We start from the raw sequence: 18,636 nt of genomic DNA, 5'->3' as shown, positions 1-18,636 counted from the left end.
ATTGGGGATGGGTTTGGGTGCTTTAATTTTATTTTTATTATTTATTTATTTTTAAAAGATTTTATTTGTTTATTTGAGACAGAGCGAGTGAGAGAACACAAGCTGGAGGGAGCGGTCGAGAGAGAGTGAGACCCAAACCTCCGCACTGAGCAGGGAGCCTGACGATGTGGGGCTCACTCCCAGGACGCTGGGGTCATGACCTGAGTGAGCCACAGGCACCCCCTGGTTTTTAACTTTTAAATTTTATCCCCAGCTTTTGGGAAATTGACAAATAAGAATTATATGTATTTAAGGTATGCAGCCTGATGATTAATATGCATACATGGTGCGAATTACTGCTGCGGTCTAATGCATTCATCACCTCGCGTAGTTACCCTTTTTTCGTGTGTGGTAACACTTAAGAGCTTTTTGGTTTTTTATTTCTTAGCAAACTTCAGACGTGCAGTATAGGGTTTCTTGCTATAGTCTTCATGCTGTACGTTAGATCCCCAGAACTGACTGTCACTGAAGTTTGTGCCCTTTGACCAGTGTCTCCTTATTTTCCCCACCCTCCAGCCCCAGGCCACCGCTGTTCTACCGTCTGGTTCTACGAGTTTGACGTGTTTAGATTCCACCTGTAAGTGGGATCAGCAGTATTTATCTTTCTGTGTCTGGCTTGTTTGACTTACCATACTGTCCTCCAGTTTCATCTGTGTTGTAGCAAATGGCTCTTTCATCATAGTTTAGAATGAATGGTAGGTGTACAGACCCAAGCAGTTCATTTTTTGTGTCTGTACTAATTTTGTAATCTTTCACATTTTTCAATTATTTTAGTGTCTCCAGTAGTTTCTGTATTGATTCTCTTGCGTTTCCCTGATACATCTACACGTGGTTTTGCTACTTACTTTCCATGTTTAGACTTTTTTGTCCAAATGAAATGGTAGTTAATTCCAGAAAATGTTTTTTAAAATGGTAGACATTTTTATCTTATTTTTTACTTTAATGAGAATATTTCTACTTTATTATATGATGCTGTCTTTTGGCTTGAGATTGCTGTTGTTTGGCTTGAAATCATCTTCTAAATCTTGTTTCATTAAGAGCTTAAAAAGTCAGGAATCGCTATTGAATTTTGTTACCTGTATATTCAACATCAACGGAGATAGTCATTCCGTTTCTTCTCCTTTGACTTGTTAAATTATTAGTATGTGTATACTGTATATCCACCCTTGCATTTCCGGGCTTAGATGGGATAGTCTTTTTGTAATGCATTGCCAGATTGTATTTATAAAAATTCTAAATGAATATGTTAGCAAAATATTGATGACTAATGATTGATTTATATCTCATCTTTTATTTTTTGGAGGGTGTTATCTTTGTCATGTTTTGGTATCAGTATTCTGCTGGCTTTGTAAAAAAATAATTTGGATGTTTTTCCTCCATGCTCTGGAACACTTTAAATTGCATGTGGTTCTCTGTTCTTGGAAAGTTTGGTAGAATTCTCCTGTGAAACCAGCGAGGCCAGTGCCTGTTGAGAAGTAGCCTTTGGAACTTTCTTACTTTCTTACAGGGCCATTGTTCCAGTTAAATTAGGCATATTTAGTCTTAAAACTCCCATTGTAAGTCTAAAGAGAAATAAGCAAGACTGGTAAGACTGCTGCATGGAAAGAGCTTGGGTTCTGAGGCCTGTTTGAAACATGGGCCTCTTGTTAAGGTTGTGTTTCATCTCTACGAGTGGGGCTAATCCTTACCTCAAGGTTCGTCCTGAGTATTAAAGAGTCTAATGTATAGGAGAGTGTCTCAGTGTTGATAATTTAATACGTGTTAGGTTTAGGTCATCCCATTCTGTCCTTTTACTTTGATTTTGTTTGTGGCTTTATTAATCCTATGTTCATAGTACTTCAGTATTGAAATATTTGAAATATGTGTCCTTCAGGTCTGAGACATCACTCTTCTCACAGTAACTGTCACAATTTGATGACTTCATTAGGCATCGCAACTTTGTCTCAAAGTGTGCACTGCCCATTGGTTAGTGTGACTTGATCCCACAGAATCTTCACTCTTTGCCTATGATCTAAGGGTCCCTGATTGACTCAGGTCTGATGTAGCAGAGAAGAGGAAATTACTTACTCTGGAAATCCTGCTAACCTCGGGGCGCCTGGGTGGCTCAGTGGGTTAAAGCCTCTGCCTTCGGCTCAGGTCATATCCCAGGGTCCTGGGATCGAGCCCTCCATTGGGCTCTCTGCTCGGCAGGGAGCCGGCTTCCCCCTCTCTGTCTGCCTGCCTCTCTGCCTACTTGTGATCTCTGTCTGTCAAATAAATAAATAAAATCTTTAAAAAAAAAAAAAAAGTCCTGCTCACCTCTTTCAGTTTGTGGTTTAAGTGCCCTTGTCTAGAGGGTAGGGTGTGGAATAGACCCCAGAGCCACATCTTTCTGGTTTTCCCTCCTGTTGGGAATTGTTTCAGTATTATTCTCTTCTCATTGTCATGGGAAACTCAAATCTAAACAGAAAGCTATAGTTTAATTTTTTCCAATGAAAATTCTAGATGCTCAGCTAGAACGACAGTTACTGCCAAGGATTCAACCAACACTGCTTACAGTGAGGGTCGAGGGTTGATGGCTAGGGAGTGGAGTGTGCTTCATATCTCAGTTGACATGCTGAAAAAATATTTTTTTGTAGAAACAGTGTTCATGTGTATTCATATAAAGGTATTGGAGGGGCGCCTGGGTGTCTCAGTGGGTTAAGCCGCTGCCTTCGGCTCAGGTCATGATCTCAGGGTCCTGGGATCGAGTCCCGCATCGGGCTCTCTGCTCAGCAGGGAGCCTGCTTCCCTCTCTCTCTCTCTCTCTCTCTGCCAGCCTCTCTGCTTACCTGTGATCTGTCTGTCAAATAAATAAATAAAATATTTTAAAAAAAAAAAGGTATTGGAGAGCCTAGTTTTTACCGGGCAGTGCTAGTTTTTACCGTGGGATACAAAGATAATGAAAAACTTGCTTTTAGTCTTTAGATACTTGCAGAATCATACAGAAGACAGATATAAGCAGACAATGGCAGGATAGTCTGAAAAGAATTACGACAAGTACTATGGGTATAGAGAAGGGAAGACCCATTAACTTCTAGGGGAGGTCATAGAAGTTTTCATTAAGAGGTAGCATTTGAGCTGTGTTTGTATCTGAGAAGCATTTTCCCCGGCAGAGGGCACAACATATGCAAGAGCATGAGAGTGTGAACAAGGTGGGATTAGGGAAGGACAAGGTCATTGTGACCCCAAGAGCAGCATGAAAGAAGGACCTCTTACTGGGTAATAGTCTAGCACCCAATAGACGTTGTTTTCTAGATGGATAAATAAAAGAAGGAATATTAATATATACATCAGTAACTGATCTGTGTGATCTCAGGGAAAATAACTGCTTTCCCAAAGGAAAGTATATCCCAATTTCAGTTTAATCAGTAATCTTGGAAACACCGTCCTTGTTGCGTTGGGTAAGGCTTATTCTAAATCAAATACTAATTTATCTCAGGGATTTTATCGGCTAGTTAAGTTACACAAAGAACAGTGTATTTTCAGCCCTGGGAGTACCAAAGTGTAATGACTCCCAGAAATGAAAAGTAAATGATCTAATCTAACACTTTCCATTCACCTGGGTAGTTAGTGCTTACTTTTTTTTTTTTTTTTGCCATCTCGTATAGAAATTCATTTATTTCATCCAAGCCAGGAGTCTCAGAACAGAGCTATATACCCAGGAGAACACAAGACCGTTTACTTTGAATTATAGGAAGAAAACATTAACATTTCTCTTTCTATGACTTTTTGAACCAATTGTTTAATTTCTACTTTTGTGTGTCAGTTACACATATATGCATATTTGCACATGTATACACATACATATATACACATACACTATACCCAGCACACACGAATGCACAACATAGGCACTCATACAAATAGATACAAGCACACAAATAAAAGGAGTTGACATGCTGCCCCCCTTCCCATTTTTTCCGAGCACATGTAATAACACATGTTATTACTGCCGTCACTGCCAGACATTTTCACAGGGATCTTAAAATATTTTAAAATTCTGCTTGGGTTTTAAACATAGAATTTACCTCATTTATTTATTTATTTTAAAAAAGATTTTATTTACTTATTTGACAGAGAGAGACACAATGAGAAAGGCAACAGAAGCAGGCTTCCCTGCCAAGCTGGGAGCCGGATACGGGGCTCAATCTCAGGACTCTGGGATCATGACCCTGAGCTGAAGGCAGGTTAATGACAGAGCCACCCAGGCACAGTCCCCCCCCCCACCGAATTCACCTCATTTAATAGGAGGTATCTTAATTTAATAAAAAAAACATTTTAATGAAATAAAAATAGGTTGTAGTTAATTTTTAATAATGAATGCACACTTGTGGGTACTTTAAATACATTTTTACAATGAGGTAGCTTTCAAAGAACAATCCATAGTATGTTTTCTCAGTGAGATGGTAATGATTCCGTAAACATCCTTGCTGGCCCCACCTCTTACCTGACATTCCCCTCCAAAATCCGTTAAAAATCAATATTGTAAAGACACAGGCAAGCACGGTGCCTTGCCCACTGCTTCCCTGGTGCTGTTGTTTAGCACAACACTGACATCTAGAGTTGGCTGGGGCTTCTGTGTTCTGAGGTTCTGAGGTTGTTTAACCTCCTGTGTCAGATCCTCTCTATTTTACCTGTCATATTCTTACTCTGTTTTCTCACTCTTTGTTGGTAGCATGATGTAAGTCCTTTTGCATACGCAGGCAGGAAAATGTGCACTGTACTGTTGCCCAGTGGCAATACCAGAAGAACAGTATTCACTCCAAGGTACTTTGCAAGATGGTTTTTCGTCTTCCCTTTTTTTTTTTAAAAAACTCAAATTTTGGCACTTCCCTTTCTTCTTCCCTGCCTCCCGTCTTGGTCTCCTTGGCCCATCACTTCTCAACCATAAAGGCAATTCTTCCACCCAAGACAGAAGCACGGGATGTGACGTCTAATTTTCAGGGTAGCAGTCCTCATGTACCTCACGTGTCAAATGACACATATATAGGAATATGTTAGGAAAATTGAAGTTTTTTAAATGTTAGACTACTCAGAATTCTGGCAAGTTAGGAAAGTATTTTTCAGTTGTATTTTGTAGGGTTTTAGTATCTTGGTAATTACCGTTAGTGATAATTTCCTTTTACATCCTTCCTTGTAGAGAATTGTTTTTTCCATTTACCTTTGATCGTTTTTTTAAAGCCCGGATGGGTGTACGTCCATTAAAAGTGCCATAACTTCTGGGTTTGGATTTTCAGTGACTTACTTGAAAATTAAAACATTTCTATGGTCTTTCATAGTTGGAAAACACTCTTCTGTTTTCGTAAGTGTTGCCTTTCTCCTGCAATAGTAAATGACAAGCCATATTTAAGGTTATAAAACCAGTGATGCCCCATGGCAAGCAACATATTAATTAACATTCCCTCTTGCATTATGTGTCCTAAGCAGCCTCCAGTAATCTTAATGGTGCAGTTACTGTTCTTTCTGCATTTAGAGTAAGATGTGGGCACTGCAAATTACTTTTCTCTTCTTTTTTTTTTTTTTTTTTAAAGATTTTATTTATTTATTTGTCAGAGAGAGAGGGAGAGCGAGCACAGGCAGAGGGAGAAGCAGGCTCCCTGCCGAGCAAGGAGCCCGATGTGGGACTCCATCCCAGGACGCTGGGATCATGACCTGAGCCGAAGGCAGCTGCTTAACCAACTGAGCCACCCAGGCGTCCCACTTTTCTCTTCTTTTCTTAGAACATTTTTCTATTACTATATTTTAATAAGTATATTAAGATTCCATTCATTGCATTTTTGTTGTCTATATTGTTGTTGAAACAAAGGATTATTTGGCCTGCAGTGTTTTCAGTCTGGGATTTGCTCTCTCTATCCTCACAGTGCACAATAACATGGGCCTCTGTGCTCTGTTGAAAATTCGTTTTCTTGTTGAGATGCTGTTGGGAGAGTCCTGGGTTACATAATAGTACTTACTTCTAGACTTGTCTTCAAGACACTTATCTTTGTATGTTTGCAGAAAAAGATGGTCTAGCCTCAGTAAGGAAAGAGTAAACAGGCATCTTTAATTATGCAGAGTGGTATCTTAGGTGATTAGACCTTTTCTTTGTGTATGTATATACACACTGAACTATGAAATGACTCCTGAAACCACACTCTTTCCTGGATGAAAATCCTTTTTAAAAGTTAGATTAGGGGCGCCTGGGTGGCTCAGTGGGTTAAGCCGCTGCCTTCAGCTCAGGTCATGATCTCAGGGTCCTGGGATCGAGTCCCGCATCGGGCTCTCTGCTCAGCAGGGAACCTGCTTCCTCCTCTCTCTCTGCCTGCCTCTCTGCCTGCTTGTGATCTCTCTCTCTCAAATAAATAAATAAAATCTTTAAAAAAAAAAAGTTAGATTAAAAAAGAAGAACACCTCATATCAGACACTTGTTACATTTGCTCTCTTGCAGCTATTTAAGAAAAATCCTTGGGACGCCTGGGTGGTTCAGTTGGTTAAGCAGCTGCCTTCGGCTCGGGACATGATCCCAGCGTCCTGGGATCGAGTCCCACATCGGGCTCCTTGCTCGGCAGGGAGCCTGCTTCTCCCTCTGCCTCTGCCTGCCATTCTGTCTGCCTGTGCTTGCTCTCTCTCCCTCTCTCTCTGACAAATAAATAAATAAAAAATCTTTAAAAAAAAATAAAGAAAAAGAAAAATCCTTAGTTGTGTATAAGTTCATTATATTGTATACATTTTAATTTAAATCTGAGCAGCCTGATTGTGCATGACGGGAACTTTAGTATCTGTTCCACTAGCACTAAAACAGCATCTTGTTTGGAAAACCCGTTATATAGGACTTGAAAGAGACACTGTCAGGTATGTTACAGATAATGTGAATGCATTCTTCCTGCCACTCTAACCCCAAAGACTGAGAAGGACTTGATTTTTATTTTAATTAGTTACTCTTTTCTACTGTGAATTTAATTCTGTCGTATTAGCAATAAGTGATGTGTTCTGTATAATGTGACCCGCAGTTGTCCGCAGCATTTCCTTACTGCCCACTACTGCATGCAAGGTACTGTGCAAGGATCTTTTAATCCACAAAAGCATCCTTGTCTGAGTTGAAAATGTTGCCTCTATGCAATGTGTTTCTGAAAGATTCCATGTCGCTAAGATGCCAGCTTGGTCTCTATTTAATATTGTTTCAGATGTCCTTTGTTATGTATTGAAACAGGTTCTATATAAAAATGCCTTCTGTGTGAAAGTCTCTTTCAGATTCCTCTAGAGGAAAACATGGTGATTGATGGCTCGCTGGCGGCTTAGCTTTTCCAGTCAACATGCTCTGTGTCTGCATTACATCGCCTTGATATTTTACACTTACAGGTTGATGTCTTGTTTCCACGTGTCTCTTACTATATAGTTCTTGAGCAATTTCCTGAAAAATACGCCGGGCGCTCTTCTTCTGTAAACAGAAATGAGAACAAAACGCCTGTCTCTCTTAGGACTAGAAGAGTGATTATTGCACACACATCTGAGCCTTGTCTTTCTTTACTGCCACCAGTCAGAGTGATGGCCTGCCCCCACCCCCAGCACATCTACACTCCCCATTATCTCTTGTAGTCTGAGTATGTTCGGTAGGGTTAGTGGCTGAGAATGATCACATTTAAATCATAGTTTACCACTTGAGATTATCCTTGAGTTTCTCAGTAATAAGAAATGGTATCTATGGTTGAAAGTTACCATGATGTTCTCTGTAATTTTTTCATTATTTCAGGTTTGAAATCATTACAACTAGCCACCGTTTAAAAGATACAAGTGTTGGGCTGTACCTTTTGTGAATCTTCGGTTTCTTTGTTTCTTAAAGAGTTAGATTTTGACTGTCAAGAAAAAAGGAAAGTCTTATTATAAGACATTTTATGTACTCAAAACCGTTGTGGCAAATATCTTCTACCATATTAAGATTAAACTAATTCAACATTTAAATGATATACAGTAAGAGTTAATGTCTATGTAATTTCTGAGATGCTTTTATTATGTTAATAAAATAACAATTCATATTGATGTTGATTCTAGGCTGTGTCATGATCCTAATATAGCATATGTGTACCCCCTCTTATAGCCTATGAACAGCCAGAAGATACTCCTTCCCAAAAACTTTAGGCCTTTTACAGATATTTTAAGACAGCTTCTCATCTCTTTGTTAACCCCTTTTTGCTCTTAAAGGCTGTTCATAGGCCTTTTATAGTTAACAGTAATGCTTCCCAGTGGAAAGATCGCATATAAGATAGTTATAGAGAAGGATTTCTTATTCTCATATGACTGGTTTTAAAGAGAAAGCATTGCAAGTTTTGTACTCTGGTTAGTAAAAATGTCAGTGATGAGAAGTTACACTTCCATAGACCGTTCCTGCAGGTGGTGTTTCCTGCAGATGTACAGGAGGTTGTTCATTAGGTGAGCTATTTCTGAGGCACACATGTGGAGAGATGGAAGTTATTTCCTTAGGATAATATTCCAGGCTATAGGGACATCTAGTGCGAGGAAATTGGACTTACTTTGGAGAGGATCACGAAGATCACGAGAGCACCAGTAATGTACACGGAGAGCAGCGACAGAATGGCTGTCAGGAGGCTGTGCAGGCTGTGCAGTCTGTGTAGTTCCTTCATTTCTTTGTTAATTACAAGAACGGAAAGAGCCATAGTCATTATTGAAACATATTATTGCAAATACATGCGTGAAATGCAACTGGAACTCTGAGTATGAGAGGTGATATGCTAGCTGCTCTGCTTGGCTAGCCATTTATTTATTGATTTATTTATTTTAAAAAAGATTTTAAAAAAGATTTTATTTATTTATTTGACAGACAGAGATCACAAGTAGGCAGAGAGGCAGGCAGAGAGAGAGAGGAGGAAGCAGGCTCCCTGCTGAGCAGAGAGCCCGATGCGGGGCTCGATCCCAGGACCCCGGGATCATGACCTGAGCCGAAGGCTTAGGCCTAACCCACTGAGCCACCCAGGCGCCCCTTGGCTAGTCATTTAAAAATTTATTCAGGGTCTCCTGATTCAGAAGACCCTCAAGGATGTGGTAGAACTGAAACCAGATCATCGTTTCTCTAAATATACTAAATATACTAAAATTGTTACTTCTTTTTAAAACTAAAAAAAAAAAATATTCAATTCAATTAATTACTTGCCATAATACTAAGAATCATTTTTTATAAAACATTATTTGAAGTTAGATAAACATTTTAGGACAGTTTGTGCAAGGGCATTTAAAATTCCTTTTTTAGAAATAGTGTACAAGGATCACCAACAGTCTGTTCATGGAGTTAGGGTATTTTTGCCATGTGTTTGTGAATGCTGGCATTTATAACCTTGAACTGTTTCGTGTACATAGCTCAATAGAGCATTCCGTACAAGGAGCTGAGAAGCCCCTATGCTGAGAATCTCAGGGCCTACTACACCCTTAAACGACAGGCACTGTTAAACGTGCGCCTTCTTTTCTAATAAAGTTTTGGAAGTAGAATTATTGAATCTATATTCACATTCTGAGTTTCTCCCTCCTTGCAGCAAGTGTCCCGTGCTCTGGGTAGGGATAGAGCAACATGTGTTGTCTTCAGTTACCTGATTATTTGAAGCACAAAATACAATTAGAAGTGTAATTATTATCTGAACAATCTGTACTATCCAGCGAAATAGCCCATAGATGTTCATCCTGTGAACTCAGTTTGTACAGCATACATTTTTGTAACAGATTAACCACCTCTGTAAATTTTTTTTAAAAAGTTTCAAGTGCTAGGGGCACCTGGGTGGCTCAGTGAGTTAAGCCTCTGCCTTCTGCTCAGGTCATGATCTCAGGGTCCTGGGATCGAGCCCTCATCGGGCTTTCTGCTCAGTGAGGAGCCTGCTTCCCCCTCTCTGCCTGCCTCTCTGCCTACTTGTAATCTCTGTCTGTCAAATAAATAAATCTTTAAAAAAAGTTTCAAGTGCTAAATTTGGAGCCCTGTCGAAGAGGCAGGAAATCGCTCTTAGTTATACTTCCATTTCTGTTCTTAGAGAAGAATCTGTCTTCACATGAACTTGCAGTTTTGAGACCTTTCATCTCTTTACAAACTATTTTTAGTTTTGGCTGATGTTTTTTGTAGACTAATAGAAGTTTCCAAAGTTGTTGTATATTTGTTCTAATATCTGTAGCTGACATTTATTTAAGCATACTTGCTATAAGCCAGGCATCATCAAAAGTGTCTTATGTGTATTAACTCACTTATAATTTATCTTACAGGTGAGGGTAAACTAAGGCTAAATAACAAAGGGGTACCAAAAACCCAAGCAGGAATTAAAATACAGGATGATCTCAGGTCCCTAAAGTCCTATTTTAAAATGGTAGGGCTGTTTGATTTTGAGTTAGTGTTTTAATGATTTCAGTGTTCAGCATACCAGAGTCCTTTTTAACAGAAGAGATCTAAAAAAGTCAAATATTATTTCCTTTCTCTTCCTTTCCCCAGAATCATGTGAAGCTTTTTCTTGAAATCTCTTTTCTTTTCTTTTTTTAAAAGATTTTTAAAATTTATTTGACAGACAGAGATCACAAGTAGGCAGAGAGGCAGGCCAAGCAGAGAGCCCAATGAGGGTCTCGATCCCAGATCCCATGACCCCGAGATCATGACCTGAGCCGAAGGCAGAGGCTTAACCCACTGAGCCACCCAGGCGCCCCCCCCCCCGAAATTCCTTAATTTCTTGATTTGTAGGATGTAGCTGGGTTCAATATCCTCACTTGAATGAGGAAATTGTCATAGGTTATAGCAAATCTCAAGAAGCCAGTGTCATACATCCCTCTATGTTCTGGCCATGCAGAATGGGTGGGGTCAGAGGTCCCCCAGTGGCTTCTCGCCAAATTTGTATTTATTCTCCATACTGCCTTTTTTTTTCTTCCTGGTTCCAGTTTATTGGTCACTTATGCTTTATTCTAGATGGTGCAATGCCAGCCCAGTTCCTGAACAAGCTGCTCACTAATCATCCCAAGTTTCCCTTTGGACTTGACACATTACCAGTCACTGTCATTCACAAAAGGAGGACCTGTTGGCCAGCCTGCACTAGTAGAGTCTGGACACAGTGAGAGAGAGCCCTGACTTTGTGTCTGTGGAGGCTGGGAGATGGGATTGGAATAGTGCTCCGGTCCCGACGCCCTGTCCGCTTGTGTCAGACCACGCCCTTCACTGGCGAGGGTACTGAGTTAGTGCATCTGTTTCTTCGTCCCTGCATTTAAGTGATGTAATCATTTAAAGGGCTGGGCAAAGCCTCAGCTGACAGACCTCTTACCACCAGTGTGGTCCCTTCTCCGGTCCGCTTAGCTCCTGGTTGCGTGGATCTGGGGAAGGCGATTCCACAGATGTAGACGGCGCTGTCGTTCAGAGCCACCCTGTTTATAGTGAGGGAGACTTCCCCCTCTGTCAGGGCTTCCTTCACTGTGAATTTGCCTGCATCGCCAGTGCATCCGTCCGAGCATAGGTTCTCAGGCTGGTCCGCACCATAGCGAAACCACAGGCTTTTTGGTTGCCCTGAAATGCACCCGTTGTAGGAGAAGGAACACTGAATGGTCACGGCCCCTTGAGTGTGGGCCACTTCGAGGTAAGGCGGTTGCTGGACAAGGACCGTACAGTCATCCGCAGCACCTGTGGGAGGAAGCACACGAGCCACGTTTAGTGGGCTTCTTGCTTCCCTTTGCCTGTGCTTCTATTTCAAGGACATTTTGGGGCTAGGGAATTCAGATTCCTTTCTTTTTCTTACACCTTCCTCAGCACAGACGAGACTACACTGGTAAGACAGCAGTGCCCCTCACTTGTCCTAACTCTTCACACTCGCTGACCTTACCCTGCTCTTGGCTGTGCTGATTCCTTGAGGTGGCAGCAGATCTGGAGTCAGGAATTTGGGGTCCCCGCGTTTACTCTTGGTGTCCTTACAAGCTTTCCTTTGCTCTCTGAGCGTGCTTCCTCAGCTATAGCCCTGGCCTCCAGGAGCGCTGTGGTCAGTGCGGTAAGGGGTATCGAAGCGCCTCATGCAAGTGTCCCTCTGACGGAGCTCATGAGGTGAGGGATTTTTTTTTTTTCTTTTTTTGCCTTGTTGGGGGGTTGGGATTGCTAGGAATTCACGGCAGGTCACAATTACCCCTTTGTAAGCCTGGTTGTCCCTATGGGAGACATAAAAGACTAGGTCCACACCTGGGGAAACACAGCCCTGGCTTAGCCTCCAGCATATTTGGTTACCAAGCGGAGGCCTAATGAGTTAGCCGTGCCGCCGTAAGCAGATCTGATTTCTTCCCGCACCAGCATCCTGCTTTGTAGTCCCTTGTAGCTTCTGTCTTGTTGGATGAACAGTGTTGTGATAAAGAGCACAGACTCGAGTTCGGGTCCCAGCCCCGTGGTCGGTAGCGAAGTGGTAAAGAGCACAGACTCGAGTTCGGGTCCCAGCCCCGTGGTCGGTAGCGAAGTGGGGATCGTATATGCAGCATGGAGTTAGAGGGAGGTTTCGGCGAGGCCGCTGATGCCTGAGGAATACTTACTCGGCTAAACCTTAGTAAGAACTTAATAAAAGGTAGCTATTTCTGCTGCTGCCCCTGCCTCCACTTCTCCTGTCCCATGGTGTCACGTGCCCGTTTTAGGGATAATTGTGGGCGTCTCAGCGGGTGTTAGCAGGCCCGGGACTAGACACCCCGTCCGGTGCTCTCTCTGTTGTGTGCTTTGTCCAGGTTATGCTGGCTGGGTCCCTACCTTGGCCTTCTAACCTCAGGCCCCTGAAGTGGAAAGCACTGTAGTGTTTCCGAGTGGGAAACTCTGCCCTGAACCCTTTTTGGGGGTTTATGTAAAATCATATTGGTTGAGACAAATTGGAATTTATGCAAGTTTTTAGTTTGACTTCTGCCTGGTTTTGTGTTCCAAATGGTCTTATTTGTCTGAGTTTGTCCTTTGCTCCTGTAAGTAAAACTTAAAAGTAATCCAAGTGGTCTGATGCTTGAATTTCAAAAAGGATTTTTGTTTTGTTTTGTTTTTTGATTTAATAATTTTTTTCAGTCTTCATTCAGAACAGAAGAGAAATTAAAAATAGAATGATGGCATTTATGATGCAAATATATTCTTGCCACGTTTTAATTTTAGTATATGTACAGTCTGAGATGAGCTGGAAGTGTTTTAGTGACCTGATAAATATAGACCAGAAGACAGGGTAAGGTCACCTGGAGAAGGACCAGCAGGCTCCTTACTCACCTGCCGCTGAGGGATTGGACTCACTCCTAAGTCCGGTAATGACAGCCGTACGCCTCCTACTCAGAGGCCGCCCCCTTAGCAGCACGAACACTTTGCACGTTATAATGATCAGTATGTAACGGGGGTTTCAGGTGGAGGTGAGCCTGCCAAGATCCAACAGTTGGCCAGCGGCATCTCAGTCGGAGTCCTCCTTCACACAGAGTCTTAAAGGGAACTGACTTTTAAAAAATTTGGAGAACTAATGTCCCGGGGAAGAAGAAATATTTGCAACTTTGGAGTTTCATGTCTCCACTCATTTCTGACTTCTGCACTGTTCGCATTGAGTGTGGGAGAAGAGCCGGGGACAGTTTCCTTTGAGAGCAGTGACCGGTGAGGAAATGGCCGCCCCTCCCCCACACCAGTGACACAGCGTCTTCGCCAAAGAGAGAAGTTTGGATAATGGGCCACACCAAGCCTAGTCCTGCCAGAATTTCTGTTTAAGGATTCTTATATCCTAGAGGATTCTTTTTATTATTTTCCCCCCCGATGCAGGACCCTCTGAAAAGTTTGAAAGTGTATCTTCTTGGGAATAAAGAAGATCGCTTTGGCCACCCGGTGGCTCAGTCGTTAACCGTCTGACCCTTGGTTCTCTCTCCCCTCCCGAGTCTCTATACTGCCCCCTTTGAAAAAAATCACTTTATTGGGATCCAAGCTGGAAAATAAGTAGAAAACTGATTTTTGACACTTCACATGGAGAATTTCAAGCATGCACAGAAGCAGCAGGCTCACACAGTGAACTGTCTCCGGCTTGTCCCAGTCTTGTCTTGCTTCAACCCCCCACACATCGCCCCTTCACCCCCCACAACCTGCTCCTTCACTCCCACTTGATTTTGGGGTAAATCTCAGATATTCTCTCTTCACATCTGTCAGAGTATATCTTTAAAAGGTAAGGATTCTACTTTAAAATAATACTAAAGAAAATAGTTTATGAAAGTCATTTATATGGATTAGGAAAAAAAATTAGAGTATTACTGAAATCACCCATAGTCTTTATGCCCCAAATAACCGTTGTTAACATTTTTTATATATTTCTTTACAGATGAGAAAAAAATTGTTTTTTAAAGATTTCTTGCTTATTTGACAGAGAGAGAGAGCACAAGTAAGAGCAGCAGGCAGAGAGAGGGGGAAGCAAGCTCCCCGCTGAGCAGAGAGCCCGACACGGGGCTCAATCCCAGGACCCTGAGATCACGACCTGAGTCAAAGGCAGAGGCTTAACCCACTGAGCCACCCTGGTGCCCTGAGATAAAAATAATTTGAAGAGCTTTTGCTACCTTTCCTGTTCTGTGGTGTGGACTTTGTGAGCAACTCTGAGATTATTAGCTTTATTACAACTGTGATGAGATAGATTAAAACCGCTTTCTCCTTAATAGAGGAAAAAGTCAATAGAGGCAGAATTTTAAAAATATATCTAGGGGCACCAAGTCATGATCCTAGAGTCCTGGGATTGAGTCCCACATCGGGCGCCCTTCTCGGCAGAGAGTCTGCTTCTCCCTCTGACCTCTCCCCTCTCATTCTCTCTCTCGAATAAATAAAATCTTTAAAAATACATATATATCTAGTATGGGATGGTTATGCTCTGTGGAAGGAGTCATGGCAGCTTTTTTTTTTTAAATCTGGCTTATTCCTTTTTTTTTTTTTTTTTAAGATTTTATTTATTTATTTGACACACAGAGATCACACGTAGGCAGAGAGGCAGGCAGAGAGAGGAGGAAGCAGGCTCCCTGCTGAGCAGAGAGCCTGATGGCAGGGCTCGATCCCAGGACCTTGAGATTATGACCTGAGTCAAAGGCAGAGGCTTTAACCCACTGAGCCACCCAGGCGCCCCAGGACACCTTATTCTTTGAAAATGTTCAGTAATTATTGTGTATGCCCGTCATGTGCAACGCACGATTGCCTGTGTGGACACGACATTGTTGATGACTAGCACATGCAATTTTAAGAACCTTTTCACCCCTTTGTTTGGTGAGGTGCTCTTCTCTAAATCAGCAAGGGAAATTGTCAAGGTTAATCTGAAACTTCTCAGCTGTTCTGTTACTACCTATTTGTCTTGGGGTTAAAGACCACTTCCATAGCATTAGACATTTAAAAATTAATCTGCAGGGGCTTTAAATAGAAATGCATTAGGTAAGGAATAGGGATTGGTTAGATAAAATGGAGGAGGAAAGAAAGAAACTTACCGACATAAAAGAGAATCAGGCCGATTTCCAGGCTGAGAATGATCCTGCCTCCCGTCACGGTCTCCATCTCTTGGGTGTGTGCACGCGATGGTGGGCACTGGGCATTTGAAGAGAGTTGGCTCTTTTTTTTCCCTGCGTCTTTAGAAAAGAAGAACTGAATAGAGGAACTGTTATTAAGGAACCATAACCTGAAACTTTTTGAAATTGTGTAAAAGATTGTTTGTAACTCAGTTTCACCACTTAGAGTTGAGATTTTAGTCTAGAGCACATTCCTGAATGTTCATATGGTAAATTTTCTCTTGGACTTGTAGATTTTTTTTTTCAGATTTTATTTATTTATTTGACAGAGAGAGATCACAAGTAGGCAGAGAGGCAGGCAGAGAGAGAGAGAGAGGAGGAAGCAGGCTCCCTGCTGAGCAGAGAGTCCAATGCGGGCTCAATTCCAAGACCCTGAGATCATGACCTGAGCCGAAGGCAGAGGCTTGAACCCACTGAGCCACCCAGGCGCCCCAACTTGTAGATGTTTTGAGGGAGATTTTCACTTCCACTTTCCATTCCCAGGAAAGAGTATTGTTTGACAGGCAATTGGTACTTTAAATTCCCAGGGTAGTTTGGTTGATGATCCTGGGGACCTACTATGTGCTCAGTGCTGGGCCAGTAACACTGGAAAGTTGGAAGAAGTAGAAGGAAGTGTCTTTGTATACGGAGAAGAGAAAAATTAGTGAACAGTACACTGTGGTACAGTGAAGAAACATGTTGGTGATATTAACTAGTTGTACGTCAGCTTTGTGTAACCCCTTGTTAATGTGTTGTTGAAACCAAGTGTGGACCCTCTGTTGAGGTTCCTTCCCCTCTCCTGCCCCACAGAGGCCTCATCAGTTGGGTTTTTCCCTGGAAGCAGCAGAAATGGACTCAGGCCGACTTCAGTTAGAGGGGGTTGATTGAAAGGATTCAGGGGTAGCTCACACATTCACAGGAGGACTGGAGAATCCTGTGGGGTCTACAGCAAAGACAGACGCCTCAGATTATGCTGCAAAACTGATCTGAAGGGTGTACCGCTGTTGCCCAGCACAAGGGACCGTGGCACAGGTCACATTCTGTTGTTCACACCCCCTGATGCCGCCCCAGCTGCAGTCGCATGGACACTGCTCTGCCCCCCGGGGAAGGAGCCCATGTCCCACTTCTCTGGGTCACTTGCTCTTCATTCCATGTCTCAGGCGAGTGTGTCTGAGCTTGGGTCATGGGCCAGAGCCTGCCTTCGCTGCAGGAACAGCGGGGAAAGCTCCTTCCCTGGGCTTTGTCTCCCACAAGACTCCAGGAAGAGGGTTCAGGTGCTGGGCCACCAAGAAGAGTGAAAAGTCTTTCCATTGTAGTGAATGTGTTCTTGGGACCTATTGATCATGTATTTTCTCACAGAAAGCTACCCTCTGTCTGAAGTTAGTAATACTTTTAATATGTGTGCATTTTTTTAAACATCATAGGACCTAAAACCACTCCAGAATTGACATATACCATTATCTTTGTGTCCATATGTCTGTAGCCAATGCTTGGTGTGAACTTGAAGGCCTGGAGACCTTATCCAGGCACCCCTACCCCTGCTCCACAGGCATCTGACACTCATGGGCTTGGAAATGATGGATACAGACTTTAGCCACTAGTCCAAGAAATGCTAGGTTGATCCAGTCATTCTCGACCTCTGCCTCTCTCTGGTCTTGGAGCTTAACTTGTATAAAATTGTTATGAAAAGTTAGGGAGTAGATCCCATCACCTTCCCTTGAAAAATACACCGATGATCTGTCTTTATAAATAAAACTTCTATTAGTCTGTTTTCAGCCTGTCTCAATAATACATTTACTATATTATGGGTATATTTCTTGCATTTATCCCTAAACCTTCTTTCACATTTTGTGGGTAACTCTCTGCTTCCGTATTTGTGTGTTGTATGCGGAGTTCTCCAGAATCATAAACACTTACAACCCAATTGGTCTCCTGGAGTCAGAGTCTCTGTCAGAGAATATAAAAGTGTGGGCTTTGGATCCACATAAACCCAGGGTTACATTTCTGCTCTTCACTTGCAAGCTTGGGCAAGTTCCTCAGCCTTCTGGGTTCATACTTCATCTCTGCCCTCCTCCTTAGAAGGTATCAGGGAGATGAGTCATCGAAGCACCCAGTGCTTGGCACGTACCAGGTCCCTGGCAAATGTTCTTCCTCCCTTCTCTCTTTGAATACCTTAATCTGTTCAAGAATTTAACTTAATGTTTCTATTTGTTTTAGTAGGTGGCAAGTGGGAGAAACCATCAGAAACTTTAGAAATCAAGGGACAGAACTGGGAAGAACAAGTGAATAGTCTGCCGGAAGTTTTCAGAAAAGCTGGTTTTGTTATCGAAGCTTTCACCAGATTACCATACCTGTGTGAAGGCGACATGTACAATGACTACTACGTTCTGGACGATGCTGTCTTTGTTCTCAAACCCGTATAGACACGTGGAGGCCCGAGTCTTCAGAGCCCACCCCAAGAATGTACACTCCAGGAGAGAGTCTGCGTTTGCGATTACGTGAAGGGGGGACCTTTGGGGACCGCCATTCTAAATATCATGTAGGAATTTAAAAAGCCAAAATACTAATTATTTCTTTGTAGTGTGTAAAAGGAATGTTTCTAAAAAAACAAAACCCAACTCTTTGAGGATTTTTATCAACTCTTTACTCAGTATACAGGTCACACTCCCAAGTATGGAAGATATTTTTTATACTTAATTACAGTAGGGACTCATTCCCAGTCAAAGCAATAGTCACGACGTCACATGGAACCAATAAATATGGGTTGTTTTTAATAAAGTGAAGACTGGCAATAAAGCTGTCCGTTCAGTTGCAAATATTTGGTTATGAAAGGTATAGCCACTGATATTCTTTCATGTTTAGAAATTCTTTCTGTTACTCAAAAAATGTTTTTAATCATGCTAATAAACTTTTTTGGAGATGACTCTGGCATCATGTTTGAGTTTATATAAGGCTCCCCTAGGATCTTTTATTGCTTTGGCTTCAGGGGTGCCCAAATAGGAGCATTATGTGAAAAGTGCAGTTAGGACTGTGTGATAAAGGCTTCCCACCGGGTGGGAGCCAGGGGAATATTGCAAACTGTGGCGAGCACTG

The 18,636-nt window shown here is 42.1% G+C and overlaps 2 protein-coding genes across 3 annotated transcripts in view; one reads left to right on the top strand and one right to left on the bottom strand.

Annotated features, from left to right (window-relative positions):
* Positions 1 to 18,466, top strand: part of METTL9 (methyltransferase like 9) — a 47,775-nt gene extending 29,309 nt beyond the window's left edge. Inside the window, exon 5 of one of the 2 annotated variants that reach the window (XM_044233977.1) lies at positions 17,764 to 18,466. In XM_044233977.1, coding sequence (XP_044089912.1) covers positions 17,764 to 17,966 — 203 coding nt within the window. In that variant the 3' untranslated portion in view covers positions 17,967 to 18,466. Of the gene's footprint in view, positions 1 to 17,760 lie in introns of both variants that reach the window. The other variant, XM_044233976.1, reaches the window with a different exon arrangement.
* On the bottom strand, positions 5,292 to 15,564 carry IGSF6 (immunoglobulin superfamily member 6). Its single transcript, XM_044233975.1, has 6 exons — positions 15,487 to 15,564; positions 11,324 to 11,683; positions 8,568 to 8,680; positions 7,845 to 7,892; positions 7,397 to 7,477; positions 5,292 to 5,380 (listed from the first exon to the last, which is right to left on the bottom strand). Exons 1-6 carry the CDS (start codon positions 15,551 to 15,553, stop codon positions 5,324 to 5,326), a joined length of 726 nt encoding a protein of 241 aa, XP_044089910.1. The 5' UTR covers positions 15,554 to 15,564; the 3' UTR covers positions 5,292 to 5,323.
* Positions 18,467 to 18,636: the final 170 nt, after the last annotated feature.

This window comes from Neovison vison, chromosome 14 (genome assembly GCF_020171115.1).
Source record: "Neovison vison isolate M4711 chromosome 14, ASM_NN_V1, whole genome shotgun sequence".
Classification (NCBI taxonomy): Eukaryota; Metazoa; Chordata; class Mammalia; order Carnivora; family Mustelidae; genus Neogale; species Neogale vison.
This window is presented reverse-complemented; position numbering and strand designations above follow the sequence as displayed.